Here is a 27,861-nt window from a genome sequence, read left to right on the forward strand (position 1 = left end):
TTTTTTAAATTCAAACAGTCCCTCACTGTCTTTTTCTTGGCTATTTTAGTCCATTTGAAGTAGTTGTTGATAAGTATGTACTTGTCATTTTGTTAATTGTTTTCTGGTTGTTTTTGTAGTTCCTCTCTGTTCCTTTCTTCTCTTTCCCTCTTCCTTTGTGTTTTGGTGGTTTTCTTCAGTGTTATATTTAAAATTCTTTCCATTTTCTTTTGTGTATTTACTATAAGTTTTTTTCCCTGTGGTTACTGTGAGGTTCATATATAACATCCTATGTAAGTAGTAGCTTGTTTTAAGCTGGTAGCAAATTAAATTTGAACATATTCCAAAGCTTTATCTTTTTACTACTCCAGCCCCCTGCCCCAATGTTTTATACTTTTGATGACACATTTTACCTCTTTATTTTATGCATCCCTTAACTAACTATTGGAATTTAATTTAAATTTACTACTTCTTGTCTTTAAACCGTCATGTTTGCTTTATAAGTGATTGATCCACTACCTTTATTATATATTTACCTTTTCCAGAAAGATTTTTTACTTGCATATGTTTTCTTATTATTAATTAGTACTTTGTCTTTTCAGCTTAAGAAATCTCTTAAATATTTCTTGTAGGGCCAGTTTTGTGGTGATGAACTCTTAAAAGCTTTTGTTTATCTGGGAAACTCTTGATCCCTTCTTCAATTCTGAATGATAAATTTGCTAGGTGGAGAATTCTTTGTTGGGAGTTTTTTTCCTTTTAGCACTTTGAATAGGTTATGCCACTCACTCCTGGCCTGTAAAGTTTCTGCTGAAAAATCTGTTGAGAGTCTTATGGAGTTTACTTTGTATGTAACAAGTTGGTTTTCTCTCACTGCTTTTAGGATCCTCTCTTTATCCTTAACTTATACCATTTTAATTATAATGTGTCTTGGTGTATGTCTATTTGGGTTAATCTTTTTTGGAACTCTCTGGGATTCCTGGACCTGGATATTTGTTTCCTTCCCCAGATTAGAGAAATTTTTGGCCATATTTCTTCAGATAGTTTTTCTGGCCCCTTTTCTCTCTCTTCTTCTTCTGGGATCCATATAATGCAAATGTTATTTTGCTTGATGCTGTCTCAGTGGTTTCTTAAATTAATTTCACTTTTTAAAATTCTCCTTTTCATTTTGCTTCTCTGTCTGGATGAGTTCAATTGTTTTGTCTTGCAGCTCACTGATTCATTCCTTTACTTCATCCAGTCTACTGTTGAACTCCTCTAGTATATTTTTCAATTGAGTTATAACCTCTTTGGTACTTTCCTGTATTTCAATCCCTGTTGAAGCTCTCACTGTGTTCATCCATTCTCCTCCTGAGTTTGGTGAACATCTTTATGACCAAGAAGCAACAAACTAAAGAGTGGAAATGAGTTATTAAGAGATTGCTAAATTAAGAGCATAAAAGTTAGCACTTTCAGTGGAATAGAGGGGGGAAAGAGCATTGTAGAAATATTTTTTAAAACTTAGTAGCTGAGAGCTATTGGTAAGTCTTAATTGCATCTCTAGGCTCTTGATGTATATAGCATACTAAAACCAGTATTTCAGAGTTGAATAAATGTTAGAGTCTCTCATCCACTATTTCTAAGCCTTTTATATGTGTTTACTCATAATGGGGGTAGATATGACTCAAATATGATATGAGTGGCTCTAGTAAGAGTGGCTCATGCTAAGATAATGATTCTCAGTGGCAGGGGGAAGTGTGTGTGTGTGTGTGTGTGTGTGTGTGTGGTGTGGTACAGGGTGGTGATGTGTACACATGGGGGTGTATGAGAATCTATATTTTTGGGGAGGGGACCATGTACGCAATTTAAACTTGTCTCCTTCCCCTACCCCTATCATGATTATATTATCTTACCTTCCTATGTTCAGCTGTTCTGCTGCCTTTCTCATACTCACATTTTAGAAAAACTGGTCTTATCTAAACCACTAATATAGATAAACTGAAGTCTGTTTGAGAGGTTGAATAGTTAGTATTAAGCCAAACTAAGAACCTAGTTATCCTGGCTTCTAGTTCAATGTTTTGTTTTGCCCATGCAATAATTATTATGCAAAATGATAAAATAAACAACAGTGAAATTATGTTTTCCATACTCTTTATTTTAAACAGGATGGGAAGGTTTTAGTATATTTTAGAAAGTTTTTTTCCTTTCTAAAATCATTACACAAAACAAAAAATACTTGTAAGTAAAACTGAGACATTTAAGATGGAAGTTGTTCATTTCCTCATAACAAATAAATAGATACAATGTTAAGATAAAATGACCCCTATTATATGTTAGTTTATTGGGAGTCTGTTAGTTTTAAAAATAAAATACAGGTGATTTCTGTGTATTTAGACTTTATATTTGGAGTTTGTATTATTTTGTGTTGTTGCATAATGACTTATTTAGTAATTAGTGACATAGAATAAGAGACTTTATTATCTCCCAATTTCTATTGGTCGTGAGCCCAGGCATAGCTTAGCTTTGTCCTTTGTTGAGGGTCTTTCCAGGCTTAAATCAAGGTGTAAGCTTGGACTGCAATCTTTTCTGAGCCTCTGAGTCCTTTTCCAAGCTCACTGGTTATTTCTAGAATTCAGTTCCTCATGGCTGTGTGATGAGGCTCTCACTTCCTAGGGCCTGCCCACCATTCCCTGGCATGTGGCCCTCTTCCACAACATAGTAGTTTGTGTCTTTAAGGTCAACAGGAGAACTGCTCTGCTGCTTTGATTATCTCTGACTTCTAGACTTGCTTTTTAAACATCTTACCTGATTAAGTCATGCCCAACAGAATAATCTCCCTTTTGATTAATTTAACCTCCACTAACAGGGATCTTAATTTTGTTACCTTTGCCATATAACATAATCTAATGACAAGAGTGAAGTCTGGGAATCTTGCCCACACTTGGGGGGAAAGGATTATATGGGTTGTGTACACCAGAGGATGGCAGTCTTGGGGGTTGAACTTAGCATTATGCCTACCACAGGGTTAAGAAAGAGTGCAGTAACTCCTTTGTTCAATAAAAATAAGATCTTTCCTATGTGCCAAGCATTTCTGTAGGCCATGGAAATACAAGGCTCAAGGGCACAGTTCCTTTCTATAGTGAGGTTGGTGGAGACCAACAATGAAGCACTGTTTATAATGTACTTCAGTAATGCAGGTTCAGTAGAAGTGTAACCAGGCTACTCTGTGAACATGAAGGAGAAGGTATAGGGAGGGAGGAGACTGGGTCAGGAGAAGTTTATTGTTTGTATGGAAAAAATAAAAATACTGCTGCAGTTCTTGAAGCTACAAAATTATTAAAAAATTGTTTATTGTTATTCTTTTCCTCCAGATGGTATACCTCAAGTTTACTATTTTGGCCCTTGTGGGAAATACAACGCTATGGTGCTGGAACTGCTGGGACCTAGTTTGGAAGATTTGTTTGATTTGTGTGACAGAACATTTTCTCTTAAAACGGTTCTCATGATAGCTATCCAACTGGTAAGTAAAGCAGGATGTTTTGAAGCTGTTTGAACAATTGTGTGGTTCGTTTGGTCACTAATTTACACTGAAAGTTTAAAGTTTTGTGACATTATCTTCCACAGCATTTGACCTAATAAAAATATGTCTGCTTTTCATATCATTGTCCTTTTAGGATGACTGTAACTTAGAGTAACTGAATCAGGTGTATTTTATTTGTATGAAAAAATTAATATCTTACTACTTTAAGGTCAGAATGCTCAGTTTGAGAATTAAGTTGTTTCCAGCACTCTTTTCATGTCGAAAATGAATACTTAGAGAAGAGAACCCTCAGAAACATGGGTTTTTAATCTTGGTAATAAATTAAAATGGCCTAGAAAAAGAAGAAACAAACTAATGAGAAAGTCGTATAAATCATTTAAATTTCAGGGAGCCTATGGAGAAATAACTTAGAGGATAATTTTAAGACAGTTTTGAAATAAATGCCAATAAGTGTATGCTGCAGAAGTCTTAAAATTGTTTTTATCTGTTGACTCATTACTTCTACTTCTATAGATTTATCCAATGGAAGTATTCAGATGTACTTAAAGCTTTTTGTGCAAAGACGTCTATAATAAAGTGGGAAACAACCCGAATGCACAGAAATAACAGTGTTAGTTGGATAAATTTTTAATAGCCATAAAATAATATGCAGCCACTAAAAAGTGTATATTAAAAGAATGTTTCATGACCTGGAAAATGCTCATAATATATTGTTAATGAGAAGTATAGGTCATAGAATAGTATATGTTATATGATCCAAAATTTGTTAACAAACTAAAATGGCTTTAGTGACTGTGTTCACTTACATTGTATTGTCAACCATGAATATCATTAAATGAAGCAGTTTTATTTTTTGTAATGTTCTATTTTCTGACAGTTTATACAATTAACATTATTTGAGAATGTGTAAAGCAATGAATAAAAATGTATTACATTATTATTAGAGTTGTATTCCAAAGTTTTCTAGTCTCAAGATCTTTTTAAATGTTTAATACCTAAGGAAAAAAGTAAACAAGTTATAAAAAAGATAACAAAGTGCTCTGTTAATTCTTTTTATTTAACAGTTTAGACTCTAAGTTTCTTTAGTGTAATTGTAAAACTTTCTCCATTATTGAACTGATAAGGAAGAATAAATTGCAACTTTGTGAATATATCTGTTTATATTTTTGAGTTCAAGATTTTGTACTAGTAAAGCTTTTTAATTCTATAAGGTAGCATCATCTGAAAGTGGTGATTGAATCAGGCTTCCTGATAAGAAAGGAATTCATAAAATTCAAGCACTTTCCTTTATAAGTGACCAAAATAGTAAAAAACAAAGATATTTAATCTTAATTGGACATATATTTAAGAAACTATAGAGTGATATCATGTTGCTTTTAAAGGGTTGAAACAATTTCTGATTTTTTTCTTCTTAATGTTGTTTTCATTGTAAAAATTGTCTTGCCTCTATCATACTATTTTATGCTAGTCAAAGCCTAAAATAAAATGTATCTTTTTTTTTTTTGAATCAAGATTTCTCGCATGGAGTATGTCCATTCAAAGAACTTGATATACAGAGATGTAAAGCCTGAGAACTTCTTAATAGGACGACCAGGAAACAAAACCCAGCAAGTTATTCATATTATAGATTTTGGTTTGGCAAAGGAATATATTGATCCAGAGACAAAGAAACACATACCATACAGAGAACATAAGAGCCTTACAGGAACAGCTAGATATATGAGCATAAACACGCATTTAGGAAAAGGTATGTGTACCTTTTGTAAGTATGGAAGTTTGAACTCAGTACGCTAATAATGTGGGTTTTTATTTGTTATTATGGTTCAGTTTTTGCAGGTTACAATCGCTTGTATTATAATTTTTATTTTACACATCTAACTAGAGTTTACTTTCATTTACATTTAATAAGTCTTTTAAAGTAAGTGGCTTTAAAATAAATGAATGACAGATATCCTTATATTCACTATATCTTTTTTATTTTACTTGAAGTGTTCAACTTTGATACACTTAGGGTGATCCATTTGATTATTTCTATTAAAGAATATGATAGAGTACTTTTAACTGAATTTAATGTATGTAAAGATTTTTGATTGAGACTATAACTCTTTGATACAGCTGGCCAGGGTGGTAGCCACCTGCCTAATACATTGAATACTGAGAATACATATCTTACAGGTACTGTTTACTTTGTACTAGCTATTATTCAACTTTTTAAGAGGGTTCCTTATTTGTAAAAAGGGTAAAATATCAACTGCACAGGGTTTCTTAATAGCTTTTTTTTTTCCTGGTCCAGGATCCAATCCAGGATCACATATTTCACCTAATCATCCTATCTCTTTAGTTTCCTTTCATCTGGGACAGTTCCTTGCCTTCTTTATGGTTCATGAACTTAATATTTTTGTAGAGTACGGGTTGTTTTGTAGCATGTCCTGTGTTTGAAGCTGTCTGATATCTCTTAATGATTATATTTGGGTATCCAGTTTTAGCACAAGTATCATAGAAGTGATGTGTTCTCAGTGCATCATGTCAGAAGGCACATGTCATTTGGTTCCAAGTAGCTTTGATCACTTGCTTAGGGTAGTGACTGCTACGTTTCTCCACTTAAAAGTTTCTTATTTTCCCTTTGTAGTTAGAAAATATTTTCTAAGTCAGTTTTTGAGATTATGTAAATATGTTGTTTCTCATCAAATTTTTACCCACTAGATTTAATATCAGTTGATGATTTTCTAACTCCATCGTTCCTTATGAATTTACTAGTTTCATTCTAGTGTAGGCAAAAGCTTTCCCTTATTTATTAACTTACATCAGTATGGACTCATGGACTCATGGATTCTTAATTGGATGTATTATAGTCCATTACTATCATTATTTATTTTGATGCTCAGATTGTCCCAGATTTGGCTACTGGTTGCTCCGTCAAGCTGGTTCGGCTGTTCCTTTGGCATGTTCTCATGATTCTTTGAAAACTTCTCTCTTTTCTTGTGCAACAAGTTGTTCTAGGCTCATCTTATAGTTTCTTGGCTCTAGCCCAAATACAACATTTTTCTAAGAAGCCCTGGTTCCTTTTATTGGATAATGGTATGTAGAAACCAAGATTTTGGAACACTAGGTGTATTTATTGCTCTTAGTATGTTATTGTTTCTAAGGCCTTTCTGTAGCAGAACTAGGAAATGTGTATATGTCTGTGTGTGTGAATATACACATATATACTCATTTGTGTGTATATACAACACACATTTATGTACACGTACAAATATGCCTACACATGTGTATGCACTTATATGCATATGTTAATATTTATCTATTAAAAACTATGAGTTTATACTGACACTTCTAATTTCAGTCTAACAGCACAAAATAGGATCCCCTCCTTTTCATATTTGTAATTCCCTTCCCTTTTCTATATTTATATCTTCCTTTGCCAACATTGAGAAATCTGGCTACCACTACTCTAGTATATTTACTCATTTTTAGAAGCCTAGGGTACTCAGAATGTAGTTTCAGAATTGGTAACTGATAACACTGTGTTAATGCAAGCTTACTAGAATTGCGATGTTTGTAATTCTTATTTTATTGAAGAGTCCTTTTTAAAATTGACTCAGGTAGGACTTCCCTGGTGTTACAGTGGTTAGGAATCCGCCTGCCAATGCAGGGGACAGAGGTTCGAGCCCTGGTCTGGGAAGATCCCACATGCCGCGGAGCAACTAAGCCCGTGCGCCACAGCTACTGAGCCTGCTCTCTAGAGCCCACAAGCCACAACTACTGAGCCTGCGTGCCACAACTACTGAAGCCCACGCACCTAGAGCCCGTGCACCGCAATGAAGAGTAGCCCTCGCTTGCCGCAACTAGAGAAAGCCTGCGTACAGCAATGAAGACCCAACACAGCCAAAAATATAAAGAAATAAAGAAATAAAATTGACTCAAGTAAAATATATATTGAGTAAAGTACACAACGTTTGAGTGTATAACTTATGAGTATTAATAAATGTATACACCTATATAACCCACAAGTCTACCAAGATTTAGAACACTGGTCATCACTCCTTAAACTTCCCTCTTGCTGTTCCTCAGTCAGTCTACAAAAGCAACTGTTGATCTGATTTCTATCACCATAGGTTAGCTTTGCTGACTCTAATTCTTATAAATGAAATCATATGACTTCTTTTGTTCAGTCTAATATGTATGAGATTCATCTAAGTTGATTAGGGTTTGTTCCTATGCAACAGAGTAGTATTCCATTACATAAATATGAATATACCACAAATTGTTTATCCATCCTAACATTGATGAGCATTTTGATTATTAACAGTATTTTGCTATTATGAATAAAACTGCTATGGCGTCCTTGCAAATCTTCCAGCACACGTATGTTTTCAGTTCTTTTGGGTAAATACCTAAGATTGAAATTGTTGGGTCATATTGTAGGTATTAACTTTATAGGAACCTGTCAATCAGTTCGCCAAAACATTCATACCATTTTCTGTTTCTACCAGCAGTGAATGAGAGTTCTGTTTGTTTCACATTCTTGACAACATTTGGTGTTGTCAGTCTTTTTCATTCTAGCCATTCTGGTGAATTTGTGTAGTGGTATTGTATTTTACTGTGACTAATGATTGTGAGCACTTTTCATGTGCTTATTGACCACTTGTCTGTCTTCTTCTGTGTTGTGCACATCGTTTTATTGTTGATTTGTAGGAATTCTTTATATATTCTGGATATAAGTCCTTTGGCAAATACATGCTCTGTGGACATTGTCTTCTAGTCTGTGGCTTGTCTAGTCATTTTCCTAGTGTTGACAATTGATGAGCAAAAGTTGTAAATATTTATGAAGTCTAATTTATCAAATTTTTCTTTTATGATTACTACTTTTTAAATCCTAAGAAATCTTTACCCCTTGTAATGAGAACATTTTGTGTTTTCTTCTGCCATCTAGAATTCATTTTTTTGTATGGTGTGAGATAGGGATTGAGATATTCTTTTTATGATATCATATTCTTTCCCATCAAATTACTTTCGTGTGTTTCTAAAAAAATCAGTTCTAGGTTGTGTTTACAATAGGTTATTCCTAAGTCTTAAGCCATGGTCGGTTTTTATATCACAGGAAGTCTAATAACTTAATTTTCTGCTTTTAGATTCTATATCTAACATCTCACTTACAAGGGAGAATAGACAGGAATGTAAACTGATCAGTACTTATCCACTGTCACTGCTCAGATGTACCTTACAGTACAATCACAATTTGTCCAGAACCTTAGAAGTCATCTAATCCAACCTCTAACTCCTAGTCTTAGCTTCTTCTCTAACCATTCTCCCCAGACCTATCTGCTGCCCACTGTGTTTCCCTGCTTCTGCGTCTCAATCAGAACTAAATAGCACTTGGCATCTTCCCCTGATGGCTTTCCTGATAGTAGGCGCATGGTATTTTTTCAGGTGTTTGAAATACCTGAAAATGTAGGTTGGCCTTTCTTTAAGAAAAGTCAGTAGTATTTACATTTCAGGTGGCATTTGGACAAGTGCGTTTCAATAGCAAACTTTCCTGATAGATTTAAAATATGATTGGGTAGATATACAACTTTCAGGATTGTCTCTTCTGTTAAAACCAGGCACATCTGTGTTTATATGAACAGTGTCTGTGAGAAATTTTCATTTCATGGTAGTTGTTAAGACTTTTATAACAACTAACAAAGGTTCACCACCATTTTATTGTGAGCCATGAAGTCACGACTTCCTTCTGGCCTGGTGTTCTTTATCTGAACAATGGTAAATGTAACAGCATTCTATTTGTAGAAAGGGCAAAATAAGTCTGATATGTTTGTCCTTGTTAGGAAAAGCCTTCAGAGCTTGGGAAATGGCATTTAACTATTGTAATAATCTCTTTTTACTCTTCTTTCAGGAAGAAAACAAAAAATTATTTCTTTGGCAAGTACTGCAAAGAACAAAAGCTTTAATCCTTACTTTCTCTCATTTGTAAAAGCCCTGCTTCTCAGTTTTGATGTAGAACTTGGGAGTAGATGGGTAAAAATAGAAAATTTATTTGACAGATTACGTGATTTCTCTTTTTCTAAAATTAAGAGTAAACTAATGTACAGTGTGAGTGCTAAAGAGTTAAAGTATTCTGTAAGTTTGAGATGGCTGTGAACATGGAATATTTAGTGGTGTTTTGAGCTTAGAGCACTTGGCTTTGTGAGGAATCAGGAAGAGATTAAGAAAAAAGAACAGTGAAAACGTGACCTTTTAGTGCTGATTTTAATTTGTGTATATATAATTTCTTCCTTTCCTGCTTCACCTGAACTTTGGTTGTTACTTTTAAAGCCTTCTTATTCATTCATTCACTCTTTGTGCATTCAAGGACTTCCTACTCACATGAACTTTTCAAAATAGAGAATTTGGTCAGAGGAACATTTGTGCAGGTTTATATGTATTTTTCCTTTGTGGAGATGGACACTGTATCAGATTCGAAAAGGAAAGAGTTGTCCCTTAACATAATAATATGGAGGAATAGTGTAAAATCACATTGTAGAATTTAGCATCTTTATTCCTGTGGTGTGTGTCTATTGATCTTAATTAGGTGATTTCTGTTCAGAAGGCAGATGTAGTGATTCATTTGTACACCTTTCATATACCTCCTGAAGTCACTGATCAAGATGAAATCTCAATAAAGCTGCATGTGACAGATGTGGATTTCCTTGGTCTGCTTTAATGGAAGCATTCTTTAGTACTGTCAGGTTGAATTGTTATTTTTAATTGTGTCTCATCAAGTATCTTCTTTTTAATATCTTTTTAAAGGCTTTTTTTTTTTGTCAAGTGCTTTCAGCCTCATTTTATAATCTTCCTTTGGATTACTTCTTTTTCTTTTATGTCTTAATTGAAGTGATTTGAAATTAAGTAAATAAGAGAAATGTATTTCTCTTTAGTGTCTTGAAATAAAATGGTCTTTTATTTTTAAATATTATTGAGTATTCATGAATAAAAAGACTAGGATTTGAGGAATAAGTTGCCAGTTGCTTTGTAAGTGTTAAGAAAAATCTGTGTTCCATAGAAAAATGATATTTCAAGCCCCTAAGTGGTAAACTTTCAGAGTGGGAGAGAAGTAATCACAGAATTATGGTGTTACAAAAATGCCTTCTTTCTGTGCTATCATTCTGTGATGTGTTTCATATAATTTCCAGCTAATTGCTCCAATCCTGAGGCCTACTCTTTAAGCCTCCCAAACAGCTTTTTAACAGTTTAAAAACATGTATTTACATTTTATGATTACATTTTAACAGTTTAAAAATGTATTACACAATTCCTTGCTTTTTGAAATAAAGTATGATAAACCTAATTGATGTTTTCTTGGTATTTCAGTGTTATAATTTTTGTATGATTACTATTATATAGTGATACCTTCAAGGTCATTTGGAGAGTGTTAGTATGTATATTTTAAAAAGTTTAGAGAAAATGCATTTGAATAGTAGTGTATTTTTAAAAATAACATTATTTTTAGAGCTGTTTTAAATTCACAGCAAAATTAGGCAGAAGGTACAGAGGTTTCTCTTTTACCCCTGTCCCCACACGTGCTCACTATCATACTATCACGCCAGAGTGGTACATTTGTTATAATTGATGAACCTACACTGACACATCATTATTGCCTAGAGTCCATAGTTTAAGGTTCACTCTTGGTGTTGTGTATTATCTGGGTTTGGACAAATTTATAATGACATGTATTTACCATTATAGTGTCCTGCAGAGTAGTTTCACTTTCTAAGCGTCCTCTATGCTTTACCTAATCCCTCCCTCTCTCCAGCCCCTGACAACCACTGGTCTTTTTCCTGTCTCCATAGTTCTGCCTTTTCCAGATGCCATATAGTTGGAATCATACAGTATGTAGCCTTTTCAGATTGGCTTCTTTCACTTAGTAATATGCAGTTAAGTTTCCTCCATGTTTTTTAATTGCTTGATAGCTCATTTCTTTTAGTGCTGAGTAATATTCCATTGTCTGGAGATGACACAGATTATTTATCCATTCACCTACTGAAGGACCTCTTCATTGCTTCCAAGTTTTGGCAATTATGACTAAAGCTGCTATAAACAACCTTGTGTAGTTTTTGTATAAACATAAGTTTTCAACTCCTTTGTGTAAATACCAAGGAGCTCTGTTGCTGGATCATGTGGTATGAGTGTGTTTAGTTTTGTAAGAAGCCCCCAAATTGTCTTCCAAAATGCTATACCATTTTGCATTCCCACTACCAATGAATGAGAATTCTTGTTCAACATTCTCACCAACATTTGGTATTGTTAGTGTTCTGGATTTATACCATTCTAATAGGTGTGTACTGTTACCTTGTTTTAATTTGAATTTCCTGATGACATATGATATGGAGCATCTTTTCACATGCTTATTTGTCATCTGCATATCTTCTTTGGTGAGGTGTCTACTAAGGTCTTTGGCCCATTTTAATCAATTTGTTTGTTTTCTTATTGTTGAAATTTAAGAGTTCTTTGTCTATTTTGGATAACAGTTTTTTATGAGATGTGTCTTTTGCAAATATATTCTCCCAGCCTGTGGCTTATCTTTTTTTCTCTCGATGGTGTCTTGCAGAGTGGAAGTTTTAATGAAGTCCAACTCATCAATTATTTCTTTCATGTATTGTGCTTATGGTATTATATCTAAAAAGTCATTGCCAAACCCAGGATCATCTAGATTTTCTCCTATGTTATCTTCTAGGAACTTTGTAATTTTGTGTTTTACGTTCAGGTGTCTTATCCATTTTGGTTAATTTTTGAACGGTGAATGGTGTAAGTTCTGTGTCTAGATTCACTTTTTTACATGTGGATGTTCAGTTGTTTTAGCATCATTTGTTAAAAAGACTTATCTTTGCTCCCTTTGTATTGCCTTTGCTTCTTTGTCAGAGATCAGCTGACTATATTTATGTGGGTCTATTTCTGGGCTCTCTATTCTGTTCATTGATCTATTTGTCTGTTCCTTAGCCAATACCATACTATCTTGAGTGCTGTAGCTTTACAGTAAGTCTTGAAGTAGTGTATTTTTTAACAGATTTTTTTCCATTCAACTGTATTTTTGCTTACTTTTTGTTATCACTGCTGGCAGCACTTTCTTATCTTTTGATTTGCTTCTTCTGACCTGATAGACAAACTTACCGGAATTATATCTAAATTAAGAGAATTAGATTTCAAGAGGACTTCTTGAGGAATCAGATGAATGCATGTTCTGAGTTGCATTGCTCAGAAATGTATTTTTTCTTTCTGAGTTGTTGATATTGCTAGATTGGTATCTGGATTATTGGGTTATTGCTGCGAATTGTCTTCCATAATAGTGCTTTTTTCTTTTGGGTTTGTGTTCTCACTTATAAAAAACTCAAATTATGTCATTTTGAAAGATGTAAATGAGCTCAGTGAATCTTGTGGAAAAATTGTTTTTTTTTTCTTTTGTGAGGTGCCAAGGAAATGTACTTTTTAACATTTTAGAAGGAAGTATAAAGTGAAACTTCTATTTGCTTATAGTAATTTTTGTTTTTATTGTTTTGGTTACATATAAATAATGATTTAAACCTTCTTCAGTGAGAATTTTTGTTGTTCAACTCTCTTGTCATGCCTGTATTTAGTTAACTAACATGTCTTTTGGCCTCATTTTTTATTTTTGCAGGGAAATGCAGTAGTAAATTTAAATTTCCTACTTTTAAGTGAGGCTTTTGATTTTTTGGGGGGCGGAGAGGTAAATTTTAGCTCATTTAAAACAGTATTTTTCTGTTGTTGAAAATGGAATAGAAATTCAGTTGAAATGGAAACAGTGCTAGGTAAATGAGGTATAAAATCAGTTTTAAAAAGAGAAAAATAGGGCTTCCCTGGTGGCTCACTGGTTGAGAGTCTGCCTGCCGATGCAGGGGACACGGGTTCGAGCCCTGGTCCGGGAGGATCCCACATGCCGCGGAGCAACTAAGCCCGTGCGCCACAACTACTGAGCCTGTGCGTCTGGAGCCTGTGCTCTGCAACGAGAGGCCGCGACAGTGAGAGGCCCGCGCACCGCAATGAAGAGTGGCCCCCACTCGCCACAACTGGAGAAAGCCCTTGCACAGAAACGAAGAACCAACACAGCCAAAAATAAATAAATAAATAAATAAATAAATTTATAAAAAAAAAAAAAAGAAAAATAATGTTGAGAGGCAAGAGTAGAATTTTTAAATAGAAAAGGATTGCAGAGGTTTGTAATAAACATTTGATTACTTGATTGGTTCTACCTTGTTTTCTGAAATGAAAAAAATTCCAGATATGTGGTCTGAAATCCTGCATAGTTTTGAGTTAGTCACAACCATTCTGAGCCTTAGTTTCTTTATTGGGTTATTACTGACACTTTGAGTATAGCTACAGTGTTTTTTTTTTTTTTGATCCTTAGCCCCAGTCAAGCCTTCAGATGACTGGAGCTCCATCTTTTTTAAAAAAATTTTTTAATTATTATTATTTTTTTTACAATGGTGTGTTAGTTTCTGCTTTATAACAAAATGAATCAGCTATACATATACATATATCCTCATATCCCCTCCCTCTTGCATCTCACTCCCACCGTCCCTATCCCACCCCTCTAGGTGGTCACAAAGCACCGAGCTGATCTCCCTGTGCTATGCGGCTGCTTCCCACTAGCTATCTGTTGTACGTTTGGTAGTGTATATATGTCCATGCCACTCTCTCACTTTGTCCCAGCTTACCCTTCCCCCTCCCCGTATCCTCAAGTCCATTCTCTAGTAGGTCTGCATCTTTATTCCCGTCTTGCCCCTAGGTTCTTCTGACCATTTTTTTTTTCTTTTTTGTTTTAGATTCCATATATATGTGTTAGCATACGGTATTTGTTTTTCTCTTTCTGACTTAACTTCACTCTGTATGACAGTCTCTAGGTCCATCCACCTCACTACAAATAACTCAGTTTCGTTCCTTTTTATGGCTGAGTAATATTCCATCATATATATGTGCCACATCTTCTTTATCCATTCATCTGTTGATGGACACTTAGGTTGCTTCCATGTTCTGGCTATTGTAAATAGAGCTGCAGTGAACATTGTGGTACATGACTCTTTTTGAATTATGGTTTTCTCAGGGTATATGTCCAGTAGTGGGATTGCTGGGTCGTATGGTAGTTCTATTTTTAGTTTTTTAAGGAACCTCCATATTGTTCTCTGTAGTGGCTGTATCAATTTACATTCCCACCAACAGTGCAAGAGGGTTCCCTTTTCTCCACACCCTCTCCAGCATTTATTGTTTGTAGATTTTTTGATGACGGCCATTCTGACTGGTGTGAGGTGATATCTCATTGTAGTTTTGATTTGCATTTCTCTAATGATTAATGATGTTGAGCATCCTTTCATGTGTTTGTTGGCAATCTGTATATCTTCTTTGGAGAAATGTCTATTTAGGTCTTCTGCCTATTTTTGGATTGGGTTGTTTGTTTTTTTGATATTGAGCTGCATGAGCTGCTTGTAAATTTTGGAGATTAATCCTTTGTCAGTTGCTTCATTTGCAAATATTTTCTCCCATTCTGAGGGTTGTCTTTTCATCTTGTTTATGGTTTCCTTTGCTGTGCAAAAGCTTTTAAGTTTCATTAGGTCCCATACGTTTATTTTTGTTTTTATTTCCATTTCTCTAAGAGGTGGGTCAAAAAGGATCTTGCTGTGATTTATGTTATAGAGTGTTCTGCCTATGTTTTCCTCTAAGAGTTTGATAGTGTCTGGCCTTACATTTAGGTCTTTAATCCATTTTGAGTTTATTTTTGTGTATGGTGTTAGGGAGTGTTCTAATTTCATTCTTTTACATGTAGCTGTCCAGTTTCCCCAGCACCACTTATTGAAGAGGCTGTCTTTTCTCCATTGTATATCCTTGCCTCCTTTATCAAAAATAAGGTGACCATATGTGCGTGGGTTTATCTCTGGGCTTTCTATCTTGTTCCATTGATCTATGTTTCTGTTTTTGTGCCAGTACCATACTGTCTTGATTACTGTAGCTTTGTAGTATAGTCTGAAGTCATGGAATAGCTACAGTTTTAAAAGATCATCTGTATGAAGCACTGACACATACTAGGCTATTAATATGTGTTGGTTGTATATTTTATGTGATACATATATTCCTGAGGAGCAAAATTTTAATTGACTCTTTACATAACTTTAAAATTTATTGGAGAACCTATTTAAAATAATCTTTAATGGTACCTGTTGTAAAGAAAATTGTCACTTTTTAATGTTTTAGTTGCTTAAAGCAAGGGTTCCTATGATAAGGATTTTTGCCTTTGGGAAAAACATCCATTTTCAAACAGGCCTTTGTAGTTAAGTGCTTTAAAAATGTGAACAGGGTTTAATAAGGGCCAAATTACCTTTGGGAGAATGTTTTTCATCTAACACAACTGTTAAAAACCAGAAGGATGTATTCTTTAGTTACTGTGTTTCAAAGAGAGAGCCTTCCTCATGACTTCTATTTCTTGGCAAAATTTACTTCCAAATTTGTCAGTTGGTGATAGAATACAAGGAAAGGAATTATGAGAGTAAGGAGCATTAGCAGACTGAGTTTCAGTAGTACATTTATTTTACTAGCTTATAGTTGTGGCTTGAATTTTTACGTACTGTGTAGGTTATGAGACTAATACTGTTCTCTGAGACAAGCATGTAGGTAAGATCACCTTCTGATCATGGCTTATTGTCACTGTGGTAACTAAAGCCCCCCCTTGGATTGAATTCAAAGAATTGCCTTTATGGTGAATTCTTTTCCTTAATAAAGAATCCTACTGTAGGGCTCAGTACACTTGTCCCTCGGTATCCACGAATTGGTTCAAGGACCCCCTGAGGATACCAAAATCCGGGGGTGCTCGATCCCTTAATATAAAATCGCATAGTATTTGCATATAACCTACACACATTCTCCCATATACTTTAAATCATCTCTCGATTATTTATAATAACTAATACAATGTAAACGCTTTGTAAATAGCTGCCAGCGCATGGCAAGTTCAAGTTTTGCGTTTTGGAACTTTCTGGAATTATTTTTTCATGGATATTTTCAATCTGTGGTTGGTTGAATCCACAGATGCAAAACCCATAGATATGGTGGGCTCACTATATTTATATATCACTTAGCATTCAGCTTTAAAACCATATGCTATAATGTACAGATCTTGCTTGTGATTGATAAATCTTTCCCCACGTTTCATGTTTTTTGATGCTGTTGTAAATTTTATTGCTGTTCAAATTCATTTTCCAATTGTTCATTGCTAGTACAGAAATACAATTAATTTTTATATGTTGACCTTGTATCCTATATTCTTGCTAAAACTCATTTACTAGCTCTAATAGATTTTTTTTTTTTAGGATTTTTTTACATAAAAGATCATGTTGTCTGCAAAGAAGGGTAGGTTCATTTCTTCATTTACAATCTGAATATCTTTTAATTTTTTTTCTTGCTTTTTTTGTACTGACAAGAACTTCCAGTACAACATTGAATAGAAAATGTGAGAGTGAACACCCTTGCTTTGTTTCTGTTCTTAGGGGTGCTTTTCCTCATGTAAGAATTATATCGGTTGTAGGGTTTTCATAGAAGGCCTTTGTCAGAATGAAGAAGTTTCCTTCTTTTCCTCATTTGATGAGAGTTTTTATCATAAATGCATGTTAGATTTTCTCAAGTACTTTTTCTATGTTTTTTGAGATGATCTTATGATTTATATCTTTTCTTCTTTAATTATGGAGAATTACATCGATTGCTTTTTGAAAGTTAAACCAACCTTAAAGTCATAGGATGAACCCCACTGAGTCATGGTGTACTGTCTTTTTAAGTGTTTTGCATCTGTGTTGATGAGAGATATTTCCTGTAGTTTTCTTTGCTTATAATGCCTTTGTCTGGCTTTGGTAACGGTGTAATGAATTAACTTGGGAAGGGTTTCCTTCTCTTCTATTTCCTGAAAGAGTTTGTGTAGAAATAGTATTGTTCCTTAAATGTTTAATAGAATTCACCAGTGATGGCATCTGGGCTTAGGGTTATATTTTGGGGATATCAGAAATTAGAAATTAAATTTTGTTTAATTGGTATAGAGCTATTCACATTTTCTTCTTGAGGCAGTTTTGGTAATTTATAGCTTTCAGGATATTTGTCCATTTCATCTAAGTTGTTGAATGTATTGGCATAATGTTAGTTTGTAATATTCCTTTATCATCCTTTTAATGTCTGTAGGCTCTGTCCTGATGTCCCCTTGTTGCCCCTGATATTAGTAATTTGTGTTTTCTTTCCTGTATCTTAATGAGAGGATTAATTTTATTGAACTTTTCAAATAACCAGCATTTGATTTCAAAATTTTTTCTACTGGTTGTCCATTTTCTCATTATTGGTTTTCTGATTTGTCATTATTTTCTCCTTCTACTTATTTTGGATGGTCTTAGCATCAACATAGATAAGTGAATCATAATACAGTCTTGAAATAGACCCATACATAGATGCTCAATTGATTTTTGAGGATGGTGCAAAAGTTATTCAAGGGGAAAAGATAGCCTTGTCAAGAAACTGTGTGAGAAAACTAGGCATCAATATGGAAAAAAAGGAATCTAAACCCTTACCCCACAACAAAAGCAAACAAAAAAAAATACTTCAAATGATTCATAGATTTAAATGTTAGAACCAAAACTATAGGATTTCTTGAAGGAAAAATAGAAAATATTTGTGACCTGAGGGTAGTCAAAAGATTTTCTAGTTAAGACATAAAAAAGCATAAACAATAAAACAACAATGGAAAAACCCAATAAATGGGTTTCATCTAAGTGTAAACTTCTGTTCTTTGAAAGATACTGTTAAGAAAATGAAAAAAACAAGCTACAGTGTGAGAGAAGGTATTTGCAAAACTTATATCTTAAAATGACTTATATCCAAAATATACAAACAGCTCTTAACAGATTTATTATAAGACAAATAGTACAATTTTTAAAAAATGGGTAAAATGTTCGGACATGTGACAAAAAGATATATGAATGACCAGTAACACACATGAAACAACATTCAAAAAAGGTCACCAGTGAAATTCAAATCAAATCACAGTGAGCTAACACTTCATGGCCATTAGCATGGCTAAATTTGAAAGAGTGACCATACTAAATGTTTGACAGGCTCTGGAGCAACTGGAAGTCTCATGTATTGCTGGTGGAAATATAAAATGGCACAACCCCTTTGGAAAACAGTATAGAAGTTTCTTTTCTTTCTTTTTTTAAAAAATAAATTTATTTATTTATTTTTGGCTGCATTGGGTCTTTGTTGCTGTGCATGGGTTTTCTGTAGTTGTGGCGAGCGGGGGCTACTCTTCATTGCGGTGTGCGGGCTTCTTATTGCTTGGCTTCTCTTGTCGCAGAGCACGGGCTCTAGGCGCATGGGCTTCAGTAGTTGTGGCATGTGGGCTCAGTAGTTGTGGCTCGCGGGCTCTAGAGCGCAGGCTCAGTAGTTGTGGTGCAGGGGCTTAGCTGCTGCTCCGCAGCATGTGGGATCTTCCCGGACCAGGGCTCAAACCCGTGTCCCCTGCATTGGCAGGCAGATTCCTAACCACTGTGCCACCAGGGAAGTCCCTAGAAGTTTCTTATAAAGTTAAACCTACACTTTCCATATGACACAGTAATCCCACTCCTGGATATTTACCCAGAGAAATGAAAACATATGTCCACACAAAGACTTGTACAAGAACGTTCCTAACAGCCTTATTCACATTAAGTCAAAACTGGAAGTTACTCAAAGGTCCATCAATAAGCGAATGGATAAATAATTGTGGCAGTTAAAAGTAATGAGGCACTAATGCATACAACAACAGGAATGAAGCAAAAGAATCTGGACACTAGGGTCCATACTGTATGATCCTATTCATGTGAAACTCTGTAAAAAATCAAATTTACTATAGGGTGACAGAAAACAGGTGAGTGGTTGAGACCAGGGGAGGGGGAGAATAACAGGCAAGGGGTAAAAGGGAATCTTTTGGAGTGTTGGAAATAATTCTTGATTGTGGCAGTACTTAGTTGTGTGTATTGTCAAAATTTATCAAACTGTACCCTTTAATAAGTGTATTTTATTATATGTAAAATTATACTAAAGTAAAAGAAGTTTCTTGTTTAGTGATTATCAAATGTGGTTGTATTTCAGAATCATCTGCTAAGCTTTTTAAAGTGTACATTCTTCTACCCTATGTCATACCCAAAGAATCAATGTTCAGCATTAGGCCTGCTCATTTGAGGTTCTTAAGAGTTTCAGAGGTGATTCTGATTCTCAGCGGGACTTCAAAAATAATTTTTTTTCTTTCCATGACTTTTCATTCTTAAGACTCCTAGGACCTAATAAAGTGAAATTTTAGTTATAAAAGGCATTACTGATTTTTTTCATGTTTTTCACATCCTGCTTTCATTAATGGCTTTTAGAAGAACTTTATATTACTTATTTTGAAAGTTTGCTATTTTTAATAGCATATGCTTACATTGTTAAAATATGAAATATAAGAAAAATTCCCATTATATCACATTTTTGAGTATATGAAATGAGCTATTGAAATGTCCTGTCTAGTCCTCCAGTCTCATACCCCTAATTACTAATGATTTGATGCATATTTTTCTAGATATTTCCCTATGCTTATAGAAAAGAGATATATTCTAATCTAGTTTTATATGTTTTAAATAGTCATTTGTATATTTAAGTAGTATGCGTTGAGTGCCTGCTCTGTGGCAGCCGTTACACTAGGCCCTGAGGCTATTGAGCCAAAGAGATATCTGCTCTCCTGTGATGTTGTCAGATGGGAGGATAGATGTTGATTAAATAAAAACACAAACATATATATTAAAACTGTAGCAAGTGTTACAGAAGACAATTATAGAATGTTGTAAGATTACATAGTAAAAATTAAAACCTTTTTTGACCCTTTTACCCTAGTTCGGTTCCATCCTTTGAAAAATGTGCTTTTCCTAAAGTATTTAGTACTGCTTGGGTAGTATGAGTATTCATTTGGATGAAACAACTTGCACATGAACATATCCATATTAAAGTATTATTTTCTCCTCTTATTGTTAGCATTTTTGTATAATTTTAAAATACTAAGAAAACTTAAATATTTAACTTAAGTGACAAAAAATTGAAAAAAGATTCACTCAGCAAATATTTATAAGTACCTCCCTGAGTCTTGGTCTGTGATTATCATTCAGTTATATGCTATACAACATTTTGTTACTAGAACAACAATAGCAACTAGAAAATGGCAGTTTGTTCTGGCAGCATATTTTTGGTGCTGTCAGAGGAGTTATAAACTGTTGGAGTGTGTCAAACACAGTGCTTTTAAAAACATGTTACACAATATACTAATTGTATTTGATATTATTAGAGAGTATGTGGGATGGAATTTTTGTGCTCATACAAGTTTAGGAAATGGAGAGCTAAAGTTAAACATTTTTAGCTCTAGGTATTTTCAAAACTTTTAATATGTTACATTCTGAATCTTTTAAGATGGAGCTGTAGTACACAGTGACTCTCTTTTTGATCATGGAACCCTTTCCTCCTTGCCTTATAGTTCTATGAATAGATATTTAAGGAAAGAAAGAAATCTCCAGTAGTATCTAAAAAAATCATAGCGGCATGTTTTAAAGATGCATGATAAATTTAATGTAAAACATTATTGTTTAAACATGATTTTTCTCTCTCGTAAGCACCAGATCTGTATTTTATATTTATATGCTGAGCTTTGGGGAATTAATTTACATATAAGGAAAGAATCATTTCTCCATTCTTGCATCCTAAACTGGGAAAGGAAAATGAAATTTATGTTTCTCTTATATTTCAGAACAAAGTAGAAGAGATGACTTAGAAGCTTTAGGTCATATGTTCATGTATTTTCTGAGAGGCAGTCTTCCTTGGCAAGGTTTAAAGGTAATTGTTTTTGTGTTTCCTTATTGAATTTCATAAGTTGTTAATATATTAAGATACTCGCTTCCACATATTTAATTTTAAAATTATGTCTCAAGATTCTTTTTCTTTCTGTTTTAGGCTGACACATTAAAAGAGAGGTATCAGAAAATTGGAGATACAAAACGAGCCACACCAATAGAAGTGTTATGTGAAAATTTTCCAGGTAATGAATAATGCTGCTTGATACATGTGCTTATTATACACAGAAAACTAGAACTGTTCATTTTCATTGCTTAAGTTGATAAGTACCTTTTTCATGCTTAAAAAATATGATTCAAAAGATGTCAGCAGGACTTCCCTGGTGGCACAGTGGTTGGGAGTCCGCCTGCCAATGCAGGGGACATGGGTTTGATCCCTGGTCCGGGAAGATCCCACATGCCGTGGAGCAGCTAGGCCCATGCACCACAACTACTGAGCCTGAGCTCTGGAACCTGCGAGCCACAACTGCTGAGCCTATGTGCCACAACTGCTGAAGCCTGTGTGCCTAGAGCCCATGCTCCACAGCAAGAGAGACTGCTGCAATGAGAAGCCCGTGCACCACAATGAGTGGCCCCTGCTTGCCACAGAGAGGGCCTGCGTGAAGCAACGAAGACCCAACGCAGCCAAAAATAAATAAATTAATTAATTAATTAAAAAAAGAAAAAAATGATGTCAGCATTTGATACACAGACCACAGGGCAATGTGTATATTTGCTTTTGTAAAATGGTATTAGTGGAAGAAAATTCATCTTTTAATAGTGTTGACTAGTACCAGCTAAAGTAATATTTTCTTCAATAGCATACTTTTAATAAGTTGAAGTATTTGCTTAGAAATACTAACTAAAGTTTTGGTATCCAATATTAGTCATTTGAGTCTCAATGTCAAGCTCAAAGGAGGTATGTGATGTATGATTTAGTCTAGTTTTCCAAGTACAGTAAAATCTTACTAACCTTACTACTTTTAGGCTAATTTTGTATTGGGGAGCTTTATGAAGATAGCTTTGCTCTCATGTAGATTTTTGGCAACTCGTGTGAAATCAACAAAAATTTACTTAAGATTCCTAAATCAATTAAGGGATAAGAATAATGTGTCCCTAATGTGTTAAAATACCTGTTGTGATTTATTCAATAACATTAAATGAGAACCAAACTTGAAGATAGAAGATGGAGCTTATATCTCACTTCAGTATTTACAGGTTCTCCTGTACAGTGCTGGCACTATTATTGTAATAGTATCAGCAGCATAATCTCAGGTAGCCCTTTTTCAAGTTTGCTTTTATTATTCATTGACAGTAAACTTTAATTATGTATTTTGCTTTCTTGCTATAACATCTAGAACTGGAAGATTAAAAGAAAAAATCGGTTGATAGTACTAACAGTTTAGGTGTAGGCAGATTGGCTATACCTTATTAAGAAGCTTATACAAATTTCTACAGGAAAAATGGGGGTGCCAAAGTAAATTAGCCAGGTGATTAGCTAGAAAGTGGAATAGTGGGAGAGTCACCATGTGACTGGGTCACTGGATGCTACTTTCATGCCTGTTAGGCTATGGGTGATCCTTTTCTTATTAGCTGCCATGAATAAATTGGATCAAAAAAGCAGCTAGGTGTAACCTACCATCTCTTACGATAGTGCTTTTATGTGCTCTGACGGTTAAACACTGTTTTACCAATTGCTGACCATTTTGCTTATTGATTTTTATGGCTTTTTCTTTCTTTTACTTCTGGAAAATATGACCTTTAAAAAAATACATATCTCTAATATATTTGGGAATTATAATAGCATGCAAAGGTTTACGTATTATGAAATAATTGTTACATTTATGACCAGAAATTAAGAGAAAAATTAAACCGTCCTCCTGAATCTGTTTTAGCTTTATGTTGCTAGGTCAGTTGATTAGAATACCGTTTAGCCAAGGTTAAGAATTTGAATCTTCTATTGGTCAGTTAGTGTCACTGATTCTAAAGGAAATCCAGCAAGGTAGCGCAAATGCTTTCATGTATAAATCAATTCCTATCAGTATTTAAAATAATTTTTTAAAAATATGAGCTTAGTATGGTGTTTTGTGATTAAATAATTATGCATTATTAAGTTTCTATTTCAACCTTGAATACTGTCCAAGGTTTCTGTTAAAAATAATGTAAAATAAAAATTTTAGCCTTTCCTAATGAATTGAAGCAAAAATAATGTTTGTTAAATCTCTGATTTATCTTTTGTCCCTATTTCCTTTCTTCCCTTCTTTCCCGCTTTTAATTTCATTGTTATTAAGTTCATAATATTTTAAATTTTAGTAGAATTTTGTTACTTTTTCATGTTTTTGTAATACCCTGTGCTTTTAGATATTTATAATTTTATTATTAATGAGTATTAGAAAAGTTTAATGAGGGAAAATTTTTATTTCCTTTCTAGAAGAAATGGCAACATATCTTCGTTATGTAAGAAGGCTAGATTTTTTTGAAAAACCAGACTATGACTACCTAAGAAAACTTTTTACTGACTTGTTTGATCGAAAAGGGTATATGTTTGATTATGAATATGACTGGATTGGTAAGCAGTTGGTGAGTACTCTAGGCTATATAATTTTAAAAAAAGATTATTTGTAGTACTTAACCTTTTTCATAGTACAGATCCTTTATTTGAAAAGAGTTGAGAACAAATAATTTTTTATTTTGAAGTATAGTTGATTTACAATATTATATTAGTTTTAGGTGTACAACATAGTGATTCAATATTTTTATAGATTATACTCCATTTAAAGTTATTACAAAATAAGAGCTATATTTTTCTGCGCTGTATAGTATATCCTTATTGCTGATTTATTTCATACATAGTAGTTTGTCTCTTAATCCCATCCTCCTGTCTTGCCCCTCCCCCCTTCTTTCTCCTCACTGGTAACCACTAGTTTGTTCTCTATATGTGTAAGTCTGTTCCTATTTTGTTATGTACATTTGGTGGTTTTATTTTTTAGATTCTACATATCAGTGATAACAGAGTATTTGTCTTTCTCTGTCTGACTTATTTCACTAAGCATAGTACTCTAGGTCCATCGACATTGTTGCAGATAGCAGAATTTCATTCTTTTTTTTATGGCTGAGTAATATTCATATATATGTGTGTGGGGGTGTGTGTGTGTGTATATCTATATCTATACCTATATCTGTATCATCTCCATATCTTCTTTATCCATTCATCCGTTGGGCACTTAGGTTGCTTCCATATCTTCAATATTTTGGCTATTGTGAATAATGCTGTTATGAACATTGGGGTGCATTAGTGTTTTCATTTTCTTTGGATATATACCCAGCAGTGGAATTGCTGGATCATATGGTAGTTCTGCTTTTAGTTTTTTGAGGAATCTCCATACTGTTTACCATAGTGGCTGCACCAATTTAAATTCCAACCAGTAATGCACAAGGGTTCCATTTTTTCCATATCCTCACCAACACTTGTTATGTCTCGTCTTTTTTATAATGGCCATTCTGACAAGTGTGAGGTGATATCTCATTATGGTTTTGATTTGCATTTCCCTGATGATTCGCAGTGTTGAGCGTTTTTTAATGTACCTGTTAGCCATCTGTATGTTTTCTTTGGAAAAATATTTATCCAGGTCGTCTGCCCATTTTTTAATTGGGTCCTTTGTTTTTCTTGGTATTGTATGAGCTGTTTATAAATTTTGGATATTAACCTCTTGTGGGTTATATCATTTGCAAATATTTTTTCCCATTCAGTAGGTTGTCTTTTCATTTTGTTGATGGTTTTCTTTGCTGTGCAAAAGCGTTTAAGTTTAATTAGGTCCCATTTGTTTATTTTTGCTTTTGTTTCTCTGCCTTAAGAGACAGATCTAAAAAATATTGCTACAATTTATGTCAAAGAGTGTTCTGCTTATGTTCTCTTCTAGGAATTTTATGGTTTCATAGATAAAGGTCTTTAATCCATTTTGAGTTTATTTTTGTATATGGTGTTAGGAAATGTTCTAATCTCATTCATTTACATGTAGCTGTCCAGTTTTCCCATCACCACTTATTGAAGAGACTGTCTTTTCTTCATTGTATATTCTTGCCTCCTCTTTCATAGATTAATTGACCATAAGTGTGTGGGTTTATTTCTGGGCTGTCTGTTCTACTCCATTGACGTATGTGTCTGTTGTTGTGCCAGTACCATGCTGATTTGATTACTGTAGCTTTGTAGTATAGTCTGAAACCAGGGAGTGTGATACCTCCAGCTTTGTTCTTTTTTCTCAAGATTTCCTTGGCATTTCAGGATCTTTTGTGGTTCCATATACATTTTAGGATTGAGAATAAATAATTTTTTAAAGGGTTCATTTTATTTCTTTTTTATGGATGTTTCAGGTAGCATAATATAAAAATTATTCTTTGAATTTTGTAAAAACCTTACATTTGGAGTCTACTTTTTAGAGTGATGAGTTATTTTGAACTTTTTACTTCTGATTTAGTTCTTAATGTCAAATATACTTTTTAAAAATATAATATTCTAGTGATTACTTTTAAAAGATCAGCTAGTTTTTTTCCTTTAGTCATCTTTCAAAACATTTGTAATTTTAAAATATGTTTTAATTATTCTAGCAGTTTTAGGTTATCTTGGAATAGACTGATACTTATATATTGGAGCATGTTTAGGTTTTTAAAACTGTACCAAGTTTTCATAGTTAAAAAAAAATTGTCTTGATCATAACTGTGGGATGGGTGTCATTACTTAAATGAAGTTATCATTAAATTCTTTCTTTGAAGAGGCAACTTCCAGAAAATCAAATGTGTATTCTAACTAGTCTTTTTTTTTTCAATAAGTAAGAATGCCTTACAAAATTTTCTATAATTATGGCTCACTGTTAGCAAATTTTTTTCCAAATTTGGAACTGCTGAACTCTCAGATTCAAGTATTTTTGAACAACTGACTTACTTAAGCGTTTAATCTGTATTTTTCTTAACTCCAAAGTGATTTGAATACATATGGTATCTAAAATGCAAATCTGAATATACTTTGATTAAAATATTTATATGAGTTTTGATTTATATTTGAAAATTTAAATTTTATATAAGCCTCTTCTGAGTTAAAATATTGACAGTAAACAATTTTATTAGCTTATTTAAAAAATTATTCCCTTAATTTTCTTAAAATAATTTTTTCTGTTTATATATTGGCTTTGGAAATGAGAAACATAAACAAATACACTTTCGTTTTTTGATATGAAAAAGTAACCTAAAAGTAATGACAGTATTAGAAGGTCTTTTGTTGATATAAAAATAAATACTTGATAAAGTATTTAAATATTTTGAAAATACTTTAAAAAGTAGCTATAATCTCTTTGTTGTATTTAACAACATATTTTAGGAAAGATATCTTTTCTTAAGGCCTTACTTTATTTAACAGTGTCTTTTATTTTTTTTCTTGATTATGTTAAGTAGCTAAATAATTTTAAATAAGAGTTCTGAAATAGAATGCATTGATTCTAATTGTTATTGTATTGTAGCCTACTCCAGTGGGTGCAGTTCAGCAAGATCCTGCTCTGTCATCAAACAGAGAAGCACATCAACACAGAGATAAGATACAACAATCCAAAAATCAGGTTTGCTGCCCTTTTAGATATGAAATGTCTTAATTTGCTTCTGTATTACCTTCTCACAGTTTATAAATATATTTGGTGTTTTATCATGCACAGATGACAGCTTTATATGTGTATGTATTTGCGTGTGCATGTGTGTCTATACATACTTGTATATACGTATTGAAGGATTGAAACACATATTTTTTCTTTTATAAAGCAGACTATATACACACATATTAAGGATAGAAAATGCATATATTTTCAATAGCTAGACTATTTCCCCTAATGTTCACATTAAAAATGTTTAATCATAAATCCTAATTGGTGGTATAAGTTAGTATAATAAACTTTGAGCAATGTTTGATATTCTGTTAGAATGGAAGTATGTGGATACCCTGTTGGAATGAATTGTAATAGCAGTTGGTCTTTCTAACTATAGTCTAGTTTAGTGTACTAAATTATTTACTGAGTTCCTGTTATTTGAAAGCTACTATTCTCCACATTGCAGAAATTCAGAAGTAAGGAAAACATATAACCTGTAAGAAATGATTTTGTAATCAGTGGCTAAGGCCTGTCTCAGCCTCTGGAATCAGTCATACCTGGATATGGCTTGACCCTGGGCAGATTACTCATTCACTCAAAGCCTCAGTTCTCATCTATAAAATAGAAATAATGCATTTAATTCCTAGCATATAGTAAGCTTTCATTAAGTCTCAACTCTCGTGGCTGGTATTACTGTTATCATTATTACAATAAATTCACAAATAACTACATTACAATGCAGAATAAACTCTACCATAGGAAATACATTAATAAAGTGCCAAGGAGGATCATTGGAATATGTAGGATCTATAAAGATTTTCTGGCGAAGGTGGCTTTT

General features: G+C 33.6%; 1 protein-coding gene across 8 annotated transcripts in view; it reads left to right on the forward strand.

Moving 5' to 3' along the window:
* CSNK1G3 (casein kinase 1 gamma 3) overlaps positions 1-27,861 on the forward strand; it is a 127,892-nt gene that overhangs the window by 74,300 nt on the left and 25,731 nt on the right. For 5 of the 8 annotated variants that reach the window (XM_061189547.1, XM_061189550.1, XM_061189552.1 and 2 more), the window contains exons 5-10: positions 3,327-3,475; positions 5,009-5,243; positions 21,315-21,400; positions 21,518-21,602; positions 23,828-23,976; positions 26,907-27,002. In XM_061189547.1, the coding sequence (XP_061045530.1) occupies positions 3,327-3,475; positions 5,009-5,243; positions 21,315-21,400; positions 21,518-21,602; positions 23,828-23,976; positions 26,907-27,002 (800 nt within the window). The remainder of the gene's footprint in view (positions 1-3,326; positions 3,476-5,008; positions 5,244-21,314; positions 21,401-21,517; positions 21,603-23,827; positions 23,977-26,906; positions 27,003-27,861) is intronic. The other 3 variants (XM_061189549.1, XM_061189553.1, XM_061189554.1) reach the window with 1 other exon arrangement.

Source organism: Eubalaena glacialis, chromosome 4 (assembly GCF_028564815.1).
Source record: "Eubalaena glacialis isolate mEubGla1 chromosome 4, mEubGla1.1.hap2.+ XY, whole genome shotgun sequence".
Classification (NCBI taxonomy): Eukaryota; Metazoa; Chordata; class Mammalia; order Artiodactyla; family Balaenidae; genus Eubalaena; species Eubalaena glacialis.